General features: G+C 43.3%; 1 protein-coding gene across 1 annotated transcript in view; it reads right to left on the bottom strand.

Annotated features, from left to right (window-relative positions):
• Positions 1-12,663, bottom strand: part of LOC126272123 (venom dipeptidyl peptidase 4-like) — a 298,015-nt gene extending 285,352 nt beyond the window's left edge. The window contains exon 1 of the mRNA XM_049974723.1: positions 12,355-12,663. Coding sequence (XP_049830680.1) covers positions 12,355-12,549 — 195 coding nt within the window. The 5' untranslated portion in view covers positions 12,550-12,663. The remainder of the gene's footprint in view (positions 1-12,354) is intronic.
• Between the last annotated feature and the right edge of the window lie 11,933 nt (positions 12,664-24,596).

The raw sequence follows: 24,596 nt of genomic DNA on the forward strand, positions 1-24,596 counted from the left end.
GGGAGTGATGACCACAGCCGTAAAGTTCTATAGTGCTCAGAGCCATTTTTTGAACCACATACAGACGGTCATGTTTTCCGAAGGTTCAAATGGCTCTAAGCACTAAGGGACTTAACGCCTGAGGTCATCAATCCCCTAGACTGAGAACTACTTAAACCTAACTAACCTAAGGACATCACACTCATCCATGCCCAAGGCAGGATTCAAACCTGCGACCATAGCAGCAGCGCGGTTTCGGACTGAAGCGCCTAGAACTGTTTTCCAAGGGCAGTGACATTTTTCAGCAAGATAATGCGCCATGTTACAAGGTCTAGAGTGTGATGGAGTGGTTCGAGGAACCCAGTGATGAATTCCAATTACATTCTAGGGGACTGATGACCTCAGATGCTACGTCCCATAGTGCTCCGAGTCATTTGAACCATTTGAAAAGAGCTTTTTGCTCCACACACAGTGGCCTCTCTCCAGCAGTTGAGTGTAGGTGTGTGTGTGTATCTGTTTGTGTGTGTGAGTGAGTGAGTGTATGTGTAGTATGGTGTCATATTTGTGTTGTACGATGATGAGGAAGAGAGAGAGTGAAACTCAGCGCCGACAAATAACCATCTTCTCCCAAATAGTACCAAGAGTGCCGTCGCGCCTAAAATCCCAGTCCGATCACCATCAACATCGTCGCATGTCTTCGCTCAATGAGACAGTACGGAGAAATTCGGGATTTAATCCAGGACACAGGCGCAAACTCTAGTGACTAGGGACGTAATTTACGCCACCACTTCTCCTCCCGTTGACAGCCAAACACTGGCGTTCAAACACTCTCCTGCCACTAGGATTCAAACTGTTTTCTTGAAGCTGAACACTCGCGCACAGGAGTTCGTTAGCGACAGGTGGGTGTGTAATATGGTAGTCTGCAACAGTGTAATGACTAGATAGTTAGACGCTTAGGTCAGAGATGATAGAGATGGCACATGACGTCAGTATGTTGAAATCAACATCTCGATCAGCCGACGTGATAGAATTCATTTTCAAGCAACTCAAGGAATATGAGTGAAGATTTCACTATTACAATGATGAAATTTGTGCTACACCGGCACATATGTATTAAGGAGGTAATTTTTCATTCTACACATGAAGTTGTTTTAAAAATACAATCACGAAAAAAAATCGCAACATCAAATGGGAGCTGTACGACAAAACGAGAGCTGGTAGGCGTGTGTCTGCATCTGAATCATGATGTCCATTCAAATTCTTCTCAGTCCACTTCAGTCGTATAAGAGTGGCCCTAGCAGCGACACTATGAGGATGCAAATCAGGTGTGCTTTAAATACGATGTAACGGTCGCGGGCATTAGTTACCTTTGAGATTGGACATGATGAGTCGATGTTAGTCAATAATGCCTTTAAGGCCACAAAGACGCCATTATCAACACCTCATTGAGTTTGAACGAGGTTTGTCTAATAGGCCTACGAGAAGCTGGATGTTCCTTCTGCGATATTTCAAAAGACGTGGCAGGAATGTACCCACTGTGCATGACTGCTGGTATCGGCGGCCAAGGGAATATACAGTGACCGGAAGACCGGGCTCTGGACAGCTACGTGGCACTGCCGAGAGGCAAGACCATCGTGTTCGGCGTATGGCGCTGGCGCATTGTATTGCATCCACAGCAGTAATTTGAGCAGCGGTTGGCACCTCAGTGACACAATGAACTGTTACAAATCAACTTCAACGACAGCTTCGAGCCAGACCATCTGTAGCGTACATTCCACTGACCCCAAATCACCACCATTAGTGACTTCAGTGGTGTCAAGCGAGAGCTCATTGGGCGGCAGGGTGGAGCTCTGTTGTGTTTCCTGATAATAGCTGGTTCTGTCTCGATACCAATGATGGTTACAAGGGCGCTAGTTGAGGGCCAGGGCAGCGCGGAGTGGCCGCGTGGTTAGAGGCGCCAAGTCACGGATTGCGCAGCCTCTCCCGCCGGAGGTTCGAGTCCTCCCTCGGGAACGGGTGTGTGTGTTGTTCTTAGCTTAAGTTAGTTTAAGTAGTGCGTTAGAGTAGGGACCGATGATCTCAGCTGTTTTGGTCCCTTAGGAATTCACACGCATTTGAGGGCCAGAAACCAACCCGTCTGCGTCGTAGACACACTGCACCTAAACCTGGATTTATAGTCTAGAATGCGATTTCGTACAACAGGAGCACACTCGTGGTTATCCCACGCACCATGACTGCAGAATTGTATATCATTCTGGTGATTCGATCTGTTGTGCTGCCATTAATGAACAACATTCGAGGGGGCTGTTTTCCAACAGGATAACGCTCACCCCCATACCGCTTTTGTAACGCAACATGCCTTGGACTGCTCAATCACCAAACTCTAGTCGACACACATGGGACATTATCGGCCGACATCTCAAGCGTCATCCACAAACAGCACTAATCGTCCTTGTATTGACCAACCAAGTGCAACAGCCATACTCCAGAACACAAACTGACATCCGGCACCCGTACAACACAATGCATGCACGTTTGCGTGCTTGCATTCGACATTCTGGCCGTTACACCGCTCATTAACGCACCAGCATTTCACATTTGCAACGGCTTATCTTGTGCGTACTTTAACCTGTGAGCCTACAATGTTTATCACTTAAATATGTTACCTAAACAAATGTATTGCCGAAATTTAATTATTCTTTATTAATTATTTTTTGGTGTTGCAATTTTATTTTCCGCCTGAGTAGAAAAAAATATAGCGATCACATTTTTATAGATTACGTAAGTGAATTTACAGGCTGAAGCTAAGAAATGGTGTTGCTACCAAGCATTATATTGTAAGAATGTTTGTGTCTAAATATTACCAAATGCATGATATTTACATACCGAGCGAAAATTTACGAAATATTTGTTACAAGTTCTTCTTTTTCCTATTTACTCTGCTCAGCCTTATAACTTTTGCTATGTAAATGGTTATAGTTTTCCCCCAGCTGAAGTACGAAAAAGTATTTGGACCCTTTCTTCGAAAAGAGAGAATTTTAACCCAACAATTACACAAATCTATGCAGCAACCATATTTGTGGAGCCTCGTTGAGATACCTCCGTGAACTGAAAGTTGGTATACATATCGGTCCTCGATGAATGACGAAGATTTTGAGACGACCGAACGTTATATGTATATCACAACAACTGTTTTCTGATATATTATACTTCTTATACTTATATATTATACTTCTTATACTGATATTAGCTAGTTCAGAAATATGGTAAGTACGAAAAGCGATAATGTCTCTGTCCACAAAACTTTCAAGTGCAGGAACATTTGGTACTCCTGTACCTCCTCGAACAATGGCTACGGTAAACCATCCGTTGCCATGACCAAGTGAATCATTTATATCTAAACTAAAATTAAGTCTGCAACTGCAGAAAACAGCAGGACCATCCAGCAGGGCTTGAGCAGCGACAGACTTAAATGGGATACGATTCTTCTAGTCTCCAGCTGTTGTAGCAAATTCGATGTTCTCGATGGTCTTGTAGACTGTCTGTTTAGAACGGCGGCGATATCTTCTAAACAGACAGTCTACAAGACCATCGAGAACATCGAATTTGCTACAACAGCTGGAGACAAGACAGTCTACAAGACCATCGAGAACATCGAATTTGCTACAACAGCTGGAGACAAGAAGAATCGTATCCCAGTTAAGTCTGTCGCTGCTCAAGCCCTGCTGGATGGTCCTGCTGTTTTCTGCAGTTGCAGACTTCATTTTAGTTTAGATGTACACTCCTGGAAATAGAAAAAAGAACACATTGACACCGGTGTGTCAGACCCACCATACTTGCTCCGGACACTGCGAGAGGGCTGTACAAGCAATGATCACACGCACGGCACAGCGGACACACCAGGAACCGCGGTGTTGGCCGTCGAATGGCGCTAGCTGCGCAGCATTTGTGCACCGCCGCCGTCAGTGTCAGCCAGTTTGCCGTGGCATACGGAGCTCCATCGCAGTCTTTAACACTGGTAGCATGCCGCGACAGCGTGGACGTGAACCGTATGTGCAGTTGACGGACTTTGAGCGAGGCCGTATAGTGGGCATGCGGGAGGCCGGGTGGACGTGCCGCCGAACTGCTCAACACGTGGGGCGTGAGGTCTCCACAGTACATCGATGTTGTCGCCAGTGGTCGGCGGAAGGTGAACGTGCCCGTCGACCTGGGACCGGACCGCAGCGACGCACGGTTGCACGCCAAGACCGTAGGATCCTGCGCAGTGCCGTAGGGGACCGCAACGCCACTTCCCAGCAAATTAGGGACACTGTTGCTCCTGGGGTATCGGCGAGGACCATTCGCAACCGTCTCCATGAAGCTGGGCTACGGTCCCGCACACCGTTAGGCCATCTTCCGCTCACGCCCCAACATCGTGCAGCCCGCCTCCAGTGATGTCGCGACAGGCGTGAATGGAGGGACGAATGGAGACGTGTCGTCTTCAGCGATGAGAGTCGCTTCTGCCTTGGTGCCAATGATGGTCGTATGCGTGTTTGGCGCCGTGCAGGTGAGCGCCACAATCAGGACTGCATACGACCGAGGCACACAGGGCCAACACCCGGCATCATGGTGTGGGGAGCGATCTCCTACACTGGCCGTACACCTCTGGTGATCGTCGAGGGGACACTGAATAGTGCACGGTACATCCAAACCGTCATCGAACCCATCGTTCTACCATTCCTAGACCGGCAAGGGAACTTGCTGTTCCAACAGGACAATGCACGTCCGCATGTATCCCGTGCCACCCAACGTGCTCTAGAAGGTGTAAGTCAACTACCCTGGCCAGCAAGATCTCCCGATCTGTCCCCCCATTGAGCATGTTTGGGACTGGATGAAGCGTCATCTCACGCGGTCTGCACGTCCAGCACGAACGCTGGTCCAACTGAGGCGCCAGGTGGAAATGGCATGGCAAGCCGTTCCACAGGACTACATCCAGCATCTCTACGGTCGTCTCCATGGGAGAATAGCAGCCTGCATTGCTGCGAAAGGTGGATATACACTGTACTAGTGCCGACATTGTGCATGCTCTGTTGCCTGTGTCTATGTGCCTGTGGTTCTGTCAGTGTGATCATGTGATGTATCTGACCCCAGGAATGTGTCAATAAAATTTCCCCTTCCTGGGACAATGAATTCACGGTTTTCTTATTTCAATTTCCAGGAGTGTAAATGATTCATTTGGTCATGGCAACGGATGGTTTACCGTAGCCATTGTTGAGGAGGTACAGGAGTACCAAATGTTCCTGGACTTGAAAGTTTTGTGGACAGAGACATTATCGCTTTTCGTACTGACTAAAGAACTGTAATTCAGTCATTTGTAAAAAGGAAGCACTGCCAGTATAATGTATCAGGGTGTTTGTTAGACTTTCAAGGGGTCAAATGTAGAAACGCTAACCATCTCGCTTATATTTGGGAATTGCGGATGAATGGGATACTGCAGTACTTCATGTCGTCGTCGTCGTCGTCGTCCTCCTTCCAAGGATTAGGCTATTGCCTGTTGCGAACTCACATACAAAATCATTTCTATGTTTTCCGAGATCTTATAATATCTGTTCTCTCATCCGGCCTGTAATTCAGATCTGTTGGAGCATTCTATGACATGACATTTTAGTGAGGTATTGTCTCCAGTTTTCGCATACTTTCGAATTTGTATGTTTTATTCTGAATATAGGAATCAAAATCAAAATTTATATCACAGCCTAAGTAAGATATTCGAGAAACTTGTTCTGAAACTGAATTATCTACAACAATTTTTAAGGTGACTGCATATTTTCCACTGAATGCCATTATTATTATAATTATTACAAGAAACTTTTAAATTGCATTTGTTGCATATTTCGTTCTGTTCGTATACTGATCTTTGGTGGTCACTTTCATTCTTTTGAATAATGACGATATCATCTGCAAACACATTCAGGTACGTATCTTAACTCTTTTGTTTTCTGTACATTTCCATTAATGAAGAATGAAGTCAATGTAAATATTAAAAAGACTTGGTGATATTCCATACCCTTGTTTTACACCTTCGTTGATTATTATTTTCTTATTGATCCCCACTTATGTTTATTGCAGTGTGCGAGTTTTTATAAAGACTTTTCAGTATCAGTTTTAGTTAGTTTATAAGGATAACGAAATTCAGACAAAGTCTTCCATAAGCTATCGCTGCTCAGACGGTCGAAAGCCTTCTAAAGGTCGGTAAAAGCCCTATGGGTTTCTAGAATAAACTCTCTGTGCTTTTCTCTAATGTTCTTAATTACAGTCACATTGTCTGCGTGCGAAAGAATTGATGTAAACCCATTTTGTTCCTAAGAAATAACAATTTATGTGATATTCTTCATGTGGTTACTGACTATACTAAAACAAGAAGCAGTTCAATTGTTACAATCAGTGCTTGACTTCAGTTATAAATGTGAAAAATTACAACTGTCTTTTCCCATTCCACATAGTACGTAGTGACAGAAACTCTGCTTCTTGCCCTCTATTATGTGGCATAGATGTTGGACCCCAACTTTAACACGGCTGGCCTGTAGGTTCCTATGGCAGACGTTCCCAACCTGAGGGGGTTATGGGTAAAACTAACTTTTGTGAGGGGTGAAAACAAAAGGGTTAAGTTGTGTTTCGCTCATGAAACGAAATTGCTTCTTTAAGGTCATTAGTTTTATGAATACTTCGCAAGACTGCAGTACTGATGACATAAGTTACAAAAAATTACTTTTTTCAAATACTGGGAAAGCCTGTCGCAGTTTGTGGATGTTACATCTTCCTCACACAGTGCATGAACTACACATAGATTTTATTCTTTGTACCATCCATTTACGATGGTAAAATTGAGGCATATGTCATACGAATGCCTTCTCAGAGTTGAAGGTAGTTTCCGCAGTTGACCATAATTTGTCTCCTTATTCACTTCCTAACAATAAATGAACTAACTGATAGCACAACACAACAGTAACGATTTAATGGGTCCTCCACTGTTGTAGATCGTACACAGTACTGTTATTATTATTACTATTATTATTGTTATTTGCGAATAAGCCCATTAGGACTACGCAAAGTACTTAGAAGCGGACGTTTTGCTTCCTTTGTGCTCATATTTCTTTCTTATCTTCCTGTGGACTTCTTATCTGTCTTCATATTACGTTTTTCCAGTTTTCTTCTTTGGTTTTTTCTCTATGGTCACCTTAACATTGTGAATTTTTGGACGTGAAGATTTCACAGTTTCGGACATCTTCTGGAGCAGCAATTCTCGCCTATTTCAGATCAGTTTGGATCTCACCGATTCATTTCATCGCGTCCGTTTTGCCTGCTATTGTCAAAACAAATCAAATGTTTGTCTTTTAAATGTGTCTGGGTTCACTCTCTTACACTTTCCACAGATTCTTAACTTGCGTTTTCTAACGTAATGTCAGCGTGGATATTTGTGTGTTGTTTGATGTCCTGAGTGCTTAGGAGTCGCTACTGTGCGTCTACAAGTTTTGGCCCTAGATTTTCTCTTATGATTTTCCACTGCTTTTTCTCAATGTTTCCACTGTCTTTTTTTCCTGTTCAAAATAAGTGTTTCTGATCCAGAGAGGCATTCCGGTTTAATTACCGCATTGTATTGTCTTAGCTCTGTGTGCTTGAAGATACATTTCTTATTGTAGACATATTGGGTAAGTTGGTATGCAATTTCCATATTTTGGCATCGATTTGTGTTTGCTTCTGTTTCTATTCCATTTTTCTGAGTGGTTTCACCGAAATATTTAAACTGTACAACTCGTTTAATTTTTCCGTATTTCGTCTCCATGAATTTTCTTGCTTCTTGTTGCACGTCATGTACTATTGTCTTTTAAAACATATGTGAAGTCTGAATTTTTCTGAAGTTTATTTCAAGAGTTCTATCTGATTTTGGACTAATGAAATGTCACGAGTTTGTACTGATAAACCGTCTGCAGATGCTAGGCAATCTACAGATAACTTGCCTCTGCCTAAAGTGATTACTTGGTCAATTTTGAGGGCTGATTTCTATTACCGCAATTCTTGTATCACTTTCTCAAGGAGACAGTTGAAAAGTAATGGAGACATTCCATCTTATTCCAGTTTTGATTTCAAAGTGATCTGAGAGTTCCCCCGCAAATTTAACCTTGGGCGTCGTATCGGTCAGTGTTTGCTGTATGATTACCAGTGTTTTCAGATTTAGTCCATATCTGGATGAGTGGTTCGCGGTCAGCTGACTCACAGGCTTTTCTGAAATAACAAACGTGCAGACTAAATTTTTGCCACAGCTTCTCTGATGCCTAGAGATTAGATTTAGTTTCAAGATTTGCTTCGAACGCGAACGGCCTGGTACCAATCCTGCCTGATATCCTCCAATTTTTGGTTCAAGTCGTTCCTGTGCTCTGTGGAGAAGATAACGAGATAGAATTTTGAATGCAGTTGATATTAATGAGATTCCCCTGTAGCTATTTATATGCAACGGGTGAACTGACGAATTTTTCCAATCTTCTGGAATTTGTTCTGTTGGCTAAATGTCTTGTGTGAATTTGAGGATTTATGGTGTTTGAGCCTGCTGATTTGCGAATTTTTGCTATGATTCCATCTTCCGCTGCTGCTTTATTGTTTTTTAGTCTTTTGATCTGTTGGGCTATTTCTTTTTCATCTGGGGGCTATAAATTAGTGTTAAGTGTTCTCACAGTCTGGTTCTTGTTTTTTGTGTGTGGGGGGGGGGGGGGGGGTAGGAGGGGAGGGTTCTTTGTGGTGATTCTGGTCAATTAAGTAGTTCTCTGAAATATCTAGCAAGTTTCTTGAAGTTTCCTATATGATTATTATTAGTGACAGTGCACAAATACAAAGCACTGACATCCTAAAGTATTCGTTCAAAAGTATTGAATCCAGCAACCGAATGATTTACTAACAGCAAGTACAGTGCACCCATTGTAGCCTCAAATAATATATTCACTTCACATATTCACGTAAAGTTAAACACATGAAAGTTCTTTCTGTGCTGGTGTATAACACAAAGGAACGAAACCACCGACAGATAATACTATTAAACAGTGCACACATGAAATGGGACATATTCGTAGTGATACTGCGTCTGTGTGTGTAGTTAACTGCTCAAACTTTAGGCATGATTTCGGAAAGAAATACGGCAACTGCATATGTTACAAGTTTGCACGCCCACTTCCTCCTCTTAAAACAACCACAGAATGACGAGTGGCTAAAATGAGGAAGCCAAAACCGCTTTCGCCTGGCGTTCGTCTGAAATCGGATATCGGTCACGTGACGTCCCATGCTCGCTAATTTTCAGAGGATTCATCATATTTCGTCGTTTTCGTTGCGAGTTACGGCAGTACACTGTTTCAGGACAACCGTGCGTTGAAGATATATCACAAACGCGTCACTCTAGATACGATTTTTTTGTAATAACGTGCCAGTTAAGGACATATCAACAGTAAAAGTCTTTAGGAGTTCTAAGACGAACGATGATAATTTTGCAAACTCTAATCGATGTCTGTGGTCATGCGGAGGTGTGCGATAGGGAGTCGAAGGAAATATGTTCGGGTTCTAGTAGATCCTTTTTTTTTCATCTTCGCTTTTGGAACACAGTCTGGGACTTTCCTATTCATGTAATAGAATATTCTTCAGCGTTCGATGTTATCTGCATATAAGAACGTGTTCCATTAGAAATGAGTTTCTTCAATTTCGTGACTTCTTCGGATTAAAAAGATAAGATGACGCTGCTGCTTTCTTGTTACAAAGATTTGCCCGTTTTTTCCCAGACTAGTCCGCGATTTCAGAGAGTGTGCTTAAGCAGGAATTTAATCAAATTGCTACAAGTGAAATACGCAACTATGGCATTTATATTCTTGCATGGCACATGCTTGGCTGTTGATTTCCGAATATGTTGCGATTTCCGAGAGTGTGGAGAGGAAGGAACCAAAGAGCACAGCTTGAATTGCTTCGAATGAAACGAGCAGCAGTCACATTTTTATAACCTTGTTTGTCACAAGTATTTAGCTATCATAGAGTGCTTAACAACACTTTCGTGAATTCAGCGTTCAAAACAAACACTGTACCACACAGCAAGCAGCTGAGGCCACGTGATCGATTTCCGAACGCCAGTTATACACGACATCACTTCCTTATTTTACTCACTCGTACACAATGACTTCCTAAAATATGACGGATAATAGCACGCTGTGGCACCGCAGAGAGCGCTGAACGGAGTGCCACAGCCTTTCAATGTATATTCTGTCTCTTTGGTTGACATCCAGATATTCAAATTTGCCCTTCGGTTTAAAGCGACTTCAGTTTCCCATTCGGCTTGCATTCGCTATGAGTATCAACAAATAACGGGGCCAATTACTGTGTGTGTTTGTGTGGCAGATCTTAAACATCTCGGGCAGTGTCGTACACTGCAGCTAATCATTCTGTAAAAGAAGGTTGATCGAAATAAGCAATACCGATTGTGTCACTCATTTCTTTCTTTCTTTCTTTCGCTTACGCCCTTCTGACAGCCGTGTACCGCAAGTCTCTAGAGTAACAGAAGGTTCCAAATGATTGGGAAAGAGCACAGGTAGTTCCAGTTTTCAAGAAGGGTCGTCGAGCAGATGCGCAAAACTATAGGCCTATATCTCTGACATCGATCTGTTGTAGAATTTTAGAACATGTTTTTTGCTCGCGTATCATGTCATTTCTGAAAACCCAGAATCTACTCTGTAGGAATCAACATGGATTCCAGAAACAGCGATCGTGTGAGACCCAACTCTCTTTATTTGTTCATGAGACCCAGAAAATATTAGATACAGGCTCCCAGGTAGATGCCACTTTCCTTGACTTCCGGAAGGCGTTCGATACAGTTCCGCACTGTCGCCTGATAAACAAAGTAAGAGCCTACGAAATATCAGACCAGCTATGTGGCTGGATTGAAGAGTTTTTAGCAAACAGAACACAGAATGTTGTTCTCGATGGAGAGACGTCTACAGACGTTAAAGTAAACTCTGTCGTACCGCAGGGGAGTGTTAGGGGACCATTGCTTTCACAATACATATAAATGACGTAGTAGATAGTGTCGGAATTCCATGCGGCTTTTCGCGGATGATGCTGTAGTATACAGAGAAGTTGCAGCATTAGAAAATTTCAGCGAAATGCAAGAAGATCTGCAGGGAGTGGCAACTGACCCATAACATAGACAAATGTAATGTATTGCAAACAGATAGAAAGAAGGATCCTTTATTGTATGATTATATGATAGCGGAACAAACACTGGTAGCAGTTACTTCTGTAAAATATCTGGGAGTATGCGTACGGAACGATTTGAAGTGGAATGATCATATAAAATTAATTGTTGGCAAGGCGGGTGCCAAGTTGAGGTTCATTGAGAGAGTCCATCAACAAAGGAGGTGGCTTACAAAACACTCACTCGACCTATACTTGAGTATTGCTCATCAATGTGGGATGCCAACCAGGTCGGGTTGACAGAGCAGATAGGGAAGATCCAAAAGAAGAGCGGCGCGTTTCTTCACAGGGTTATTTGGTAAGCGTGATAGCGTTACGGAGATGTTTAGCAAACTCAAGTGGCAGACTCTGCAAGAGAGGCGCTCTGCATCGCGGTGTAGCTTCCTGTCCAGGTTTCGAGAGGGTGCGTTTCTGGATGAGGTATCGAATATATTACTTCCCCGTACTTCTACCTCCCGAGGAGATCACGAATGTAAAATTAGAGAGATTCGAGCGCCCACGGAGACTTTCCGGCAGTCGTTCTTCCCGCGAATCATACGCGACTGGAACAGGGAAGGGAGGTAATGACAGTGGCACTTACAGTGCCGTCCGCCACACACCGTTGGGTGACTTGCGGAGTATAAATGTAGATGTAGATAGTCCCGCAGCGATCGCAGGGTCGGCGTGGTTACAACGGATTTGTCAATGTTAGTGTTAGGGATGGCCAGATGTCCCTCCTGCCGCCACCCGTACCCCCCCCCCCCCCCATGACGCAATCAGTGTACCCCAACTGTCTGCGTAGAGTGTAAAACGTGGAATAGTGCGGACGTGTTTCAAATGTCGGCGACGCGTGTAACTGAGGCGGAACGTGGGGACCAGCCCGGTATTCACCTAGCGGGATGAGGAAAACCGCCTAAAAACCACATCCAGGCTGGTCAGCACTTGTTCGTGGTTAAATAAAGCAACTACAAAATCTTTTGTATTTTAAAAATTAAAGTGTTCAAAGGAAGCTGGTTTTGTTTCTTAAGTTTGGTTTGGACTTTGGGGTGCTAGCTAATACACGACTGCACTCAGGAGTAACGGTCTCTGAAGGCTGGGAACCAGTGGTCTGTGATGAGAGGTTAGGCGTGTGGGCCTCACCTGCTCCCTGGCGAAGTCATCGCTGGTGGGCTGCTCGGCCTGGGACGTCCTGTGCGGGAGGTGGTGCTGCAGCGACTGCCGCTGCGGCCGGGGCGCGCCGGCGTGGCCCTTGGCGCAGCAGGTCGTCGCCGGCTGCTGCTGCGGCTGCTGGTGTTGCTGTTGGTGCTGGTGGTGGCACGGCGGCCTGCGCGCCATGGCTGACCGGAGCAGACTGCCTGCTGCGCTCACCTTCGCCTCCGAGGCGCGGCCAATCGGCGCCGCCCGCCGGAGAATGACGTATCGCGCAGCGCCCGCTGAGCCTCGCCTCGTCAAACTGCGCTGCGCTGCACGCCGTTACTCTCCGTCAAATGTCAAACCACAACTTTAAAATAATTAATTGTTTCCTTTTTGTAAATTTCTTTTTGTATTCTTTGCTTACTTTGATAATAAGAGCTAATTTTGAGAAAAATTTTGCGATTACATTCCAAAGACAAACTGTCTGCTTAAAATAATTCTCTTGTTCCAATATCTTCTTGTATTCGTTGCATAACGTGATAATGGTCAAGTGCATGAAAAATTCTAAAATGTTTTTTTGTATTGTTGGGACTCAAAGGGTTAAGATACCATAAATATAACACCTGCTGTCCTTATTAACAGATGTATGAACAAGAGATGATCGTGTTCTGTACCCAGCAGCAATGCATACTATCACGCCAGGTGCTGCAACCATACGGTGAAGACACACACTGTGGTGACAGAAGTCATGGTATACATCCTAAATGTTGTGTCGCACCTACTTTTACGTGGCATAGTGCAGCAACTCGACGTGGCATGGACTCACAAGTCGCTGGAAAACCCCAGCAAAAATATTGAGTCACGCTGCATCTACAGCCATCCGTAATTGCGAAAGTGTTGCCAGTGAAGGATGTTGTGCACGAAATGACCTCTCGATTGTGTCCTATAAATGCACTATGGGACTCATGTCGAGTGATTTGGATGGTCAAATGATTCACTCGGATTGTCCAAAAAGTTCTTCAAACCCATCGCAAACAATTGTGACCTGGTAACACGGCGCATTTTGGAAATTTGTGGTAAGGTCTTATGGGACTAAACTGCTGAGGTCATTGGACCCTAAGCTTACACACTATTTAATCTAACTTACGCTAAGGACGACACACACACCCATGTCCGAGGGAGGACTCGACCCTCCGACGGGGAGAGCCGCGCAAACCGCGACAACACGCCCTTGACCACGCGGCTACCTCGCGCGGCCAAGGCGCATTGTCATCCATAAAAATTCCGTCGCTGTTTGGGAACATGGAGTCTATAAATGGATGCAAATGATCTTCAAGTAGCCGAACATTCACATACACAGTCAATGATCGGTGCAGTTGAAACAGAGCGCCAGCCGTTTTCGTCGAGCGGTTCAAGGCGCTTCAGACTAGAACCGCGCTACCGCTACTGTCGCAGGTTCGAATCCTGCCTCGGGCATGGGTGTGTGTGATGTCCTTAGGTAGGTTAGGTTTAAGTAGTTCTAAGTTCTAGGGGACTGATGACCTCAGATGTTAAGTCCCATAGTGCTCAGAGCCATTTGAACCACTCTTAGTTGAAACAGAGCACCCAGTCCATTCCATGTAAACACAACCCACACCATTACACAGCCACCACCAGGTCGCACAGCTACTTGTTGACAACTTGGGTCCATGGCTTCGTGGGAATGTGTCACATTCGAACAGTACCATCAACTCTTGCCAGCTGAAATCGGGACGCGTCTGACGAGGCCACGGTTCTCCAGTCATCTAGAGTCCAACCGATTTGGTCACGAGCCCAGCAGAGATGCCGTAGGCGATGTTGTGCTGTTAACAGAGGCACCTGCGTTGGTCGTCTACTCCCATAACCCATTAGCGCCAAATTTCGCTGTACTGTCCTAACGAATGCATTCGCTGAACGTCCCACATTCATTTATGCAGTTCATCTACATCTTCATTCTACATCTACATTTATACTCCGCAAGCCACCCAAAGGTGTGTGGCGGAGGGCACTTTACGTGCCAGTGTCGTTACCTCCCTTCCTGTTCCAGTCGCGTATGGTTCGCGGGAAGAACGACTGCCGGAAAGTCTCCGTGGGCGCTCGAATCTCTCTAATTTTACATTCGTAGGGGGAAGCAATATATTCGATACCTCATCCAGAAACGCACCCTCTCGAAACCTGGCGAGCAAGCTACACCCGCGATGTAGAGCGCCTCTCTTGCAGATTCTGCCACTTGAGTTTGCTAAACATCTCCGTAACGCTATCACGGTTACCGAATAACCCTGTGACGAAACGCGCCGCTCTTCTTTGGATCTTCTCTATCTCCTCCGTCAAACCGACCTGGTACGGAACCCACACTGATGAGCAATACTCAAATAAAGGTCGAACGAGTGTTTTGTAAGCCACCTCCTTTGTTGATGGACTACATTTTCTAAGGACTCTCTCAATGAATCTCAACCTGGCACTCGCCTTACCAACGATTAATTTTATATGATCATTCCACTTCAAATCGTTCCGTACACGTACTCCCAGATATTTTACAGAAGTAACTGCTACCAATGTTTGTTTCACTACCATATAATCATACAATAAAGGATCCTTCTTTCTATGTATTCGCAATACATTACATTTGTCTATGTTAAGGGTGAGTTGCCACTCCCTGCACCAAGTGCCTATCCGCTGCAGATCTTCCTGCATTTCGCTACAATTTTCTAATGCTGCAACTTCTCTATATACTACAGCATCATCCGCGAAAAGCCACATGGAACTTCCGACACTATCTACTAGGTCATTTGTATGCATTGTGAAAGCAATGGTCCCATAACACTCCGCTGCGGTACGCCAGAGGTTACTTTAACGTCTGTAGACGTCTCTCCATTGATAACAACATACTGTGTTCTGTTTGCTAAAAACTCTTCAATCCAGCCACACGGCTGGTCTGATATTCCGTAACTCTTACTTTGTTTATCAGGCGACAGTGCGGAACTGTATCGAACGCCTTCCGGAACTCAAGGAAAGTGGCATCTACCTGGGAGACTGTATCTAATATTTTCTGGGCGCATGAACAAATAAAGCGAGTTTGGTCTCACACGATCGCTGTTTCTGGAATCCATGTTGATTCCTACAGAGTAGATTCTGGGTTTCCAGAAATGACATGATGGTTCAATTGGCTCTGAGCACAATGCGACTTAGCTTCTGAGGTCATCAGTCGCCTAGAACTAATTAAACCTAACAAACCTAAGGACATCACACACATCCATGCCCGAGGCAGGATTCGAACCTGCGACCGTAGCGGTCGCTCGGTTCCAGACTGTTGCTCCTAGAACCGCACGGCACTCCAGCCGGCTGAAATGACATGATACGCGAGCAAAAAACATGTTCTAAAATTCTACAACAGATTTAAGTCAGGATATAGGCCTATAGTTTTCCGCATCTTCTCGACGACCCTTCTTGAAAACTGGAACTACCTGTGCTCCTTCCCAATCATTTGGAACCTTCTGTTCCTCTAGAGACTTGTGGTACACGGCTGTTTGAAAGGGGGGGGGGGGGCAAGTTCTTTCGCCTGCTCTGTGTAGAATCGATTTGGTATCCCGTCAGGTCCATTGGACTTTCCTCTGTTGAGTGATTTCAGTTGTGCCAGGGAGTGTTGCTTGGCTGTTACCACAGTCAACTGTACGCAAACGCTGCTGCTCTCGATAGTTAATTGAAAGCCGTTGGTCACTGCGTGGTGTGTGTTGTGAGGTAATGCCCTAAATTTGATCTTCTTGGCACATTCTTGACACTGTGGATCTCTGAATACTGAATTCCCTAACGATGTGAAATGGAATGTCCCAGGCGTAGAGCCGCAACTACCACTCCGCGTTCAAAGTCCATTAACTTCCACAGTGCGGCCATAATCATGTCGGAAACCTCTGCACACGAATCACTCGAGAACAAATGACAGCTCTGCCAATACGCCAAACTTTAACACCTTGTGTACGCGATAGTACCGCCATTTGTATATGTGCAATCACTATCCCATGACTTTTGTCACCTCATTGAATACAATGTGGAAACGTTCTTTCTCCTTGGGGCCTCCATATGCGGACACGTTCCTCTAGATATTGTACTCAGACCAGAGACTCACCTGAAAAGACAACGTGTTATCATTCGTGTATACTGTACTGTCGTTGCGTGTATCAGCGTCGGCGCGCCTCTTAACTGCATTCGCATCAAGGGAAGCCACAACAATGGATCGATATGCTGGCAGTCCGTAACGCGATTGCCTTGCAGGATACAATCGTATTTCGTGACTCAAGGAACGTGATATGATTTTACGACCCTGCGTGGCTAAGCGAACAATTTTGTCTGTTCTTTCGGTCGCTAGTCGGGTGGATCATTGACGTCCTGCAATGTGTATAATCAAGTGAGTCATGGCATCCCTACTAAAGCGAGTAAAAATATCGCGGGAAGATGAACCACTGTCTCGATAGGTTACGATCCTGCCGTTTTCAAATTCCGACACGTACTGGTCAGCGGCGTAGCGAAAACATAATTGGCGACCGGTGCATGACACTTAATTGGTGCCCCCCACCCTCCAAAAAAAAAAAAAAAAAAAAAAAAAAAAAAAAAAAATCGACGCCCGTACCATAACACTTTATTGCCCCATCCCCTCCTCGGCGCCTAGAGTGCCTATTGGCGCCCCCCCCCCCTCTATAAACGCATTTACTAATATATAGAATTTACTCTAATGATGATATATTTTCCGAGAAATTGGCCTTGCTAGACATATCTACATTTCTCCTTCTGTCACGAAACGTAACACGATCTCAAAAGATCCAAATGCTATTTTTGAACGGAAGCATCCACTGGTTGATCCTCCAACGGCGCTTCTTCCGATTACTGATTTGTTCCAAACTAATTATAATGTTAATGGTGCTACGTTATTATTAATAAAAAATTTAACATTGTTGTCCATACATATTATAAAACGTGTTTGATGTATGTATGTATGTATGTATGTAATGTATGTGTGTGTGTGTGTGTGTGTGTGTGTGTGTGTGTGTGTGTGTGTGTGTTCCACATCTCCTGCTAAACCAGTGGACCGATTTCAACCAAGCTCGGTACACTTATAACGGGTGTCCGGGAAGTAAGGGCGAATTTGAATTTGGCACCGCTCCCTTGTGTCATATGACGGTTGGCAACCGTCGTTTTTTTCATTATTGGTGTCTGCAATCCTCCCCATTAATAGCCTGATAGCTTTAGTCTGATAGCTTTTGTGTGATGAGAATTCTTGTTTGATGTTTATGAGCAACGTATCCAAGTGATAAAAGGTTATTTACAGTGTAACCATTCGTGAATTGCGTGTGACACTCGGACGTAATGCTGCTCCAATCGTATCATATCAATTCGGAAGTTGATCCGGAAGTCTGAGACCACGGGTTCTGTTTGAAACTTTAAGAAAACAGGAGAAGTGCGTTCTTTTCGAAAACGAGATAACATTGACGTCTCGCGTGACAGTGTGACCATAGACCCCAGAAAATTGGTTCGCCGGCAAGCTCAACAATGGAATTTATCACCAAGTTCACTGTATGAAATCCTTTCAAAGAACTGAAAATGCAAGCGTACAAGACTCAACTTGAACAAGAATTGAAGCTTGCATGTCATGGAAAGAAACATCGATTTGCTCAATGGGTCTCGGCTCGACAAACGGAGAAGCCAACTTCACAAAAAGAACAATTTTTTCAAATGAGGCGCACTTCCACCTCAATGCGTAATTTTGAGTAACGAAAATCCGCGTGTGACTGGAGGATGAGATCCATCCACAACGGACGATTATGTGATGTGGATTCTGGGCAGGAGGAGTGATCGGCCCGATTTTGAAAATAACGGAGCTGTCTCACTGTGAACGGTGACCGTTACCGAAATATGCTTTCTGATTGGTTTTTCATTCTTATTGATGAAAATGGCGATTTTTGGTTTCAACAAGGTGGTGCGACATGTCACACATCCCGTTGAACGATTGGTCTGCTGAATGCAAAGTTTCCTCAAAAAATTCTCTTTGCGTGACAACCAGCAATGGCCTACCAGATCATGCGATCTTAAGACTTGTGTCTCTTTTTTTGTGGGAATCTGTGAAATCAAAAGTGTACTCGAACAAACCGCAAACAATACCCCAATTGAAGGACGAAATTAAAAGGGTTTTACCGCGTCCCACCAGATGTTTGTGAACGCGTCATCGATAACTTCAATGAACGCACTGTTCGTTGCCGCGCGGCCTTGGGTGGTCGTATGGAGGATATAATTTTTCATACATAAATGGGAGAAGTTAATTAATGTGTTTGTTAAAAGAACATTACATTTTCAATAAATTTTGTATGTTCTAGAGCACTTTGATATTCGTCCCTGCTTCCCGGACATCATCTACTTTGCTGTAAGGCGGCAATCGCTGAGGGAGTAAGAATGACCTGCCTGCCAAACGGGTGGGGTTGAAAAAGAAACGTAGCTCGCGATGCCTGAATTCCCAGACTTCACACATCCGATATTTGAGAATAAGACCACTTAGCGACTTACAACAAACTTTACACATCTTCATACCCTTACGAAATTTTTTCTCGCTGACAACCCCCTAAAAATGTTGAGAGGAAAGATGTTTATCGCTTTCTACTTTTCCGTTGTCCATGCACCCTGAGGCATGACGTTAGGTATAGTTTATTACTTCTTTACTACTAACTGTATTAGCGACACATTTTACAGACAGCATGCAGATATACCACTGAACGTAAGTGCACAATTAAATAATTTTACGACACATAGTTCAGGGGATATGAAGTCATAAACAGTGAGATAAATGTAAAAATGCCAAATCGTGCACGACGTTTAAATTTATTACTTCCTTGCTATTAACTCCATTCACAACACATTTCGCGGACAATATCCATATGTGCCACAGGATGTACATACAAAATAATATTATCTTACGGGACATAGAGCAGGAGATACGAAGTCATAAACATTAAGCTCAAACGCAGACGCTGCGTAGTAAGGGCATGGACGCATACCTACAAGTAAATACTTGGGAAACGCAGGGATTCTCCGCTAGTTATTAATAAAATATTAACATTTTATTTGTGATTTCTTCTTAGGTGTTATGTGGCGCTCAGTAGTAATGAAATAGCAATGGTCGCCAAGTGCCATAAAATGATCGTGGACTCATTCGCAGACTTTATGTCTTCAATTGAGAATATGTGACTTCGAACCCCAGTAAGGTTTTATGCCTACAAAGAAAAACACACAAGAGGGCATGTACGCATTTGTGAAGCCCACTGACTCTGGGCAGGAAGCCATTACAACAAAACTGTTGCTTAAGAAACGCGGTGAGGAAGAGACAAATATGCTCGATTTCTTAGTGTCCCTTACCAAGGCAGACCTAGAGACTTTCGAGCTGGCGTTTTAAAGTTGGCTATTCCAAATAAGTGCAGAGCAATAACCCTATAAGTACAGTATAGTTCTACGCGGTGTTCGTGGATGATGGTGCGGGCCAACCTAGACCAAGATAAAGCAGCTGCTCAGTGCGACATGCGTTATGTCGCGGTTTTTCGCAACCTATTTGCTCTGCATTACTCCTGTAAATTGATTAACTTTCAGCACGTCGTTTATCTGTGCAGCGGCGATGCAGTGTGTTTGTTGTTAGAATGTTCTGTGAACTGACCAGTTTGTACGAAAGAAATTTAAGAAAGTTGTGGTAACTGTTAATGCTCTTGTAATGCATGGTCCCCTTCCCCAAATCAACCAGTCACTGTAATGCAGATGGTAATACACTGAAGTATACTCTGTGCTGATAATGTAGCTACAAATATTCATCAATGCAGTAGGTGAACCGCTCTGGAATAGCAGAACTTGATAAATCCTTTGTTGATAATTGGGTATGTTTATTCACCACACACAAAAAAAAAACACTCAAGATAAACATGTAATCACTACTATATGGCCTATTAGCTACTTTCTGTTTATTTTTTTCGGGCTCGATGGTTTCACTATTTCCACTCGAGGACAGCTTGCTCCGTATTATGAATTTACCGCACCGAAAAAAAAAACAAACTTCAAACAACACTGTGATAGAAAATACTTGTCAGCAGTCACATATTCGCGCTACTGCTGAGCACAGCTGTGATAAAACCGAACTGAAAAACTCAAACAATGGATGGTCCTGGATGGAATAACAGATGAAATACTGTATTGATTTCTATGGATTCTTTGGCGGCGAACGAAAAGAACAATGAAGTTTAAGAAGCGGCTGCAAGCTGAATATCAAAATAGGGCAACAAAAAAATAAGCGAGGGACACATAAAACTCGGAATTTTAGGGAAAAGCACGTTTAGGTTAAATTACGAGGGTCAGTCAAAAAGTAATGCCTCCTATTTTTTTTCTACGTTTAATTGTCAGGAAATTTAAATGCAATTACATAGGTTGAAAACCACAACATTGAGGATCATTTTGTCATTTTTCAATGTAATCTCCGCCCATCTCTACAGTTTTGGTCCATCTTTGAACAAGGGCATGTATCCCAGCACGGTAAAAATCACAGCTCTGCTTCCTAAGCCATTGACGCACGGATGTTTTGACGGCCTCCTCATCTTCAAAATGAATCCCACGATGAGCTTCTTTTAGTGGCCTGAACAGATGGAAGTCTGATGGTGCCAGGTCAGGGCTGTATGGGGGATGAGGCAAAACTTCCCATCCAATTTTGACAATCTCGTCAGAGGTGTGACGACTGGTGTGTGGTCTTGCATTGTCATGCAAAAGAAGAACATCTGCCATTGATTTTGTTGGGCGAACTCGCTGAAGACGTGCTTTAAGTTTTTTGAGAGTTGTGACGTATTGAACAGAATTTATTGTGCATCCCTGCTCCAAAAAATCAACCAGAATCACACCCTCTGTATCCCAGAAAACTGTTGCCATAACTTTCCCTGCCGATCGCACAGTTTTGAATTTTTTCTTCCTTGGCGAGCTTGTGTGACACCACTCCATTGACTGCCTCTTTGATTCGGGTTCAAAAAAATGCACCCATGTTTCGTCCCCGGTCACAATTTTTTTCAGAAACTCATCTCCCTCCAAACGGAAGCGCTGCAAGTGTTGGGAGGCTATTGTTTTCCTTGCCTCTTTATTCTGATCGGTTAACATTCTTGGAACCCACCGTGCACAAACTTTTGAGTACCCCAATTGTTTAATAATCGTGATCACACTGACTTTACTAAGAGAAATAATGCGACACTTCATCTGCAGTCACCCGACGGTCACCACGAATGATGTCATCAACTTGCTGAATGTTGTGTGGAGTCACTGCACTCACCGGCCTGCCGCTCCGCTTTTCGTCAGTCAACGGTGTTTGCCCTTCAGCTTCCTTACAACGACGAACCCATCGTCTAACAGTGCTGACATCCACTGTCACAACACCATACACCTTCTTCAGTCTTTCATGAATGCGTATGGGCGTTTCACCTTCTGCATTCAAGAATTCAATCACACAACGCTGTCTCAAACGAACATCGATGTCTGCCATCTTACAAACTTCTGCTGTGCTGCCACCTGTTGACACAGAAAGTTACTACTGCAGTGGATTGCAGAAGAAGGTTTGAGGAATGGCGCCAAATTCAAATTTTTCACTTAACTTAATTTTTTTAAGTAGAAAAAAAATGGGAGGCATTACTTTTTGACCGACCCTCGTACATTTCATTTCTATGGAAATGTAACAGTTATCAGCATGTATTGAATAATTAAACAATAAACAAGCCACCTTCTTACTTAAAATCCAAGGTAATTTCCTTAAAAACATAAAAATTCGCAGAATGTTTGACATCGAAATCTCTTAATTTATTACAATAATATTGTAATCGTTCGCGTGACACCGGTGTGCCGCTCTCCTTTGATTTCATCGAAAATCTGAATAATATTTCTTATTTATCGAAGAAACTGCCCAGTTTTCAGCTTGAAACCATTATGGGAATAATGGCGTTTAATAAAGGTGCAACAAGTAAAACCCTTTATTCTTATTTAATACTTTTATTTTCTAAGTACATGTTTCTGAAAACAGTATTACTGGATTTGTTTCTGATGGTTGTAATTCTATGACGGGGTCAAGAAACTGTGTTGGTACTCGGTTAACTGAAAAATTACCTGGATTAATTATTCTCAAATATGTATGTCACTCGCATCGCATATGTGGCAGTGAAGCTTGTAAATGTCTTCCTGGACATTGTGAAGACCTATCTAGGAACAATGATAACCATTTTAAAGCTTGTGCTAAGAGATACGCACCACTGTATGAATTTCAAAAGTATTTAGATATCAAAATTCATAAACTGTTGCATCAGTCACTGACAAGATGGCTGTCTTTGCGGGTCGTTTTAGTGAGAATTTTAGAACAATGGAATACTCTATTTTGATTCTAAATACCTAGAGGAGAGGCTGGTTGCGGCAGAAGAAATTCACTGATCCCTTAATGACTATTTTTTAAAATTATTTTATTTACTTTTGGTCTATATTTTGCCGAAATTCACAGATGTAAATAAATATTTCCAGAGTGGTAAAGACTTATATGAGAAGATGGTAGGAGGGCACAAGGAAATGTTGCATTGCTACATCGACCAGAAGTACAGGTATGTTGTAACCAATAAATTTATTTACATTGATCCCAACAACAGGTCAAAGTTTCTTCCTTACAGGCAAATGCATTTCAGTGTTGTAGTTCTGAAGGTAATTCAGAAATTTGAAATGTAAGGTAAAGGCGGGACAGACGACGCACATTTTTCAAATTAATTTTTATCAATATATACACACTTAGATCGCGATAAAATTAGGCAAGATTGACGGTTTGAACATTGTATTTTATTATAGACACCATCGCATTACGAAAACTTTGTAACAAACGAAGATTCTTATGATGTACAAAGGCTTGTAAATTTCAGTTAATTAGTAAGTGGCAGGCAAGATGCCGCAGAATGGAGGGACAGATGGCCAATGGCAAAATACATTGAAAATGACATTCTCTTTGATTTTTGTTTTTCAAGTTCATTTTTAAGTCGTCCACATAAACGACACATGTTCTCATAGAGAGGGCATGTTTCATGAAGCCACCTAGAACATCCTACACATTGAATCTAGTCAGAGGTAGACGTTGTTGCTTGATAAAGGAATTTCTTCGAAATTTAATTCATCAGAGGGACTACCGTGTGGGGAAATATCATCATCATCTTCTTCTGAAACTGAGTCTTCAAACAGACGCCTCTTTGGAGGATTTTTCCCTCTGATTTTGGGGTTTGATTTCTTTTAGCTGCTACATTATTGTGGGCAAGGGCTTTTCCTTTCTTGTTTCTTTCGGTGATTTTCTTTCTTTTCGTTGCTATAAAATCGTCAGATGTTATATTTGTTGCTGATTGCTTTCTTTTGGATTGATTTCTATGAGGTGGTATAGGATCAGGTGAAATCTTTTCCAGCAAGTTTGATGGAGTCTCTCCGTGAGGTGTTACGAGTTGTCATTTACGCAGCAGCTGCCTTGATCAGGGGTCGATGAGTAGCCAAATTTGTGCAAGGTCTGCAGGTAGGAGGGAGTTCTCTTAACACATTTGTTTCAGACTTTGATGCTGATGGCTCATCTGGAATCAGATCATTACAGACATTTGCAGTAGTTGGTAGTTCTGTATTATTAATGTCTGAAACAAAGGCCTAGTTTGGAATTACTGCTCTGTCAAGTGGGACAATTCCAGTAGCTCTAAATATGGATGCACCAATCTGGACAGTAGCATCACGAGTCCATGCTTTGAAGAGCATCTCTCGAAACTGCTGCCTTGTAATTCTTCTGTCTTTGCTTGTATTACCTACAATCCATGAATAACGAGCCTCTTTAAGGTAGGATTTCAGCAGCTTGAAAATTGATCGGTCTAGTGGTTGTAAAAAGTGTGTTGTGTGGCTAGGCAAACAAATTATCGACACTTCATTTTCAACAGTTATATCCAAAAGGGTGACACAATTCATATGAGAGGCATGACCACCTAACAGAAGCAGAGAAGGGCCAGGCGAATTTCTAAGGAAATGGCTTTTGAACCAATCCATGAAAATATCACTATTGACGTATGCGTATTCACTCCTCATAACAACAACTGATTCTGGAGGCATGTTGTCTTCAGCATCTTGTTTCTTATTCACTCCTATGTAAATGCAGCAAGGTGGTAACAAATTTCCCTCGCCATTACAGC

The sequence above is a fragment of the Schistocerca gregaria genome, chromosome 5 (genome assembly GCF_023897955.1).
Source record: "Schistocerca gregaria isolate iqSchGreg1 chromosome 5, iqSchGreg1.2, whole genome shotgun sequence".
In the NCBI taxonomy this organism is placed as follows: Eukaryota; Metazoa; Arthropoda; class Insecta; order Orthoptera; family Acrididae; genus Schistocerca; species Schistocerca gregaria.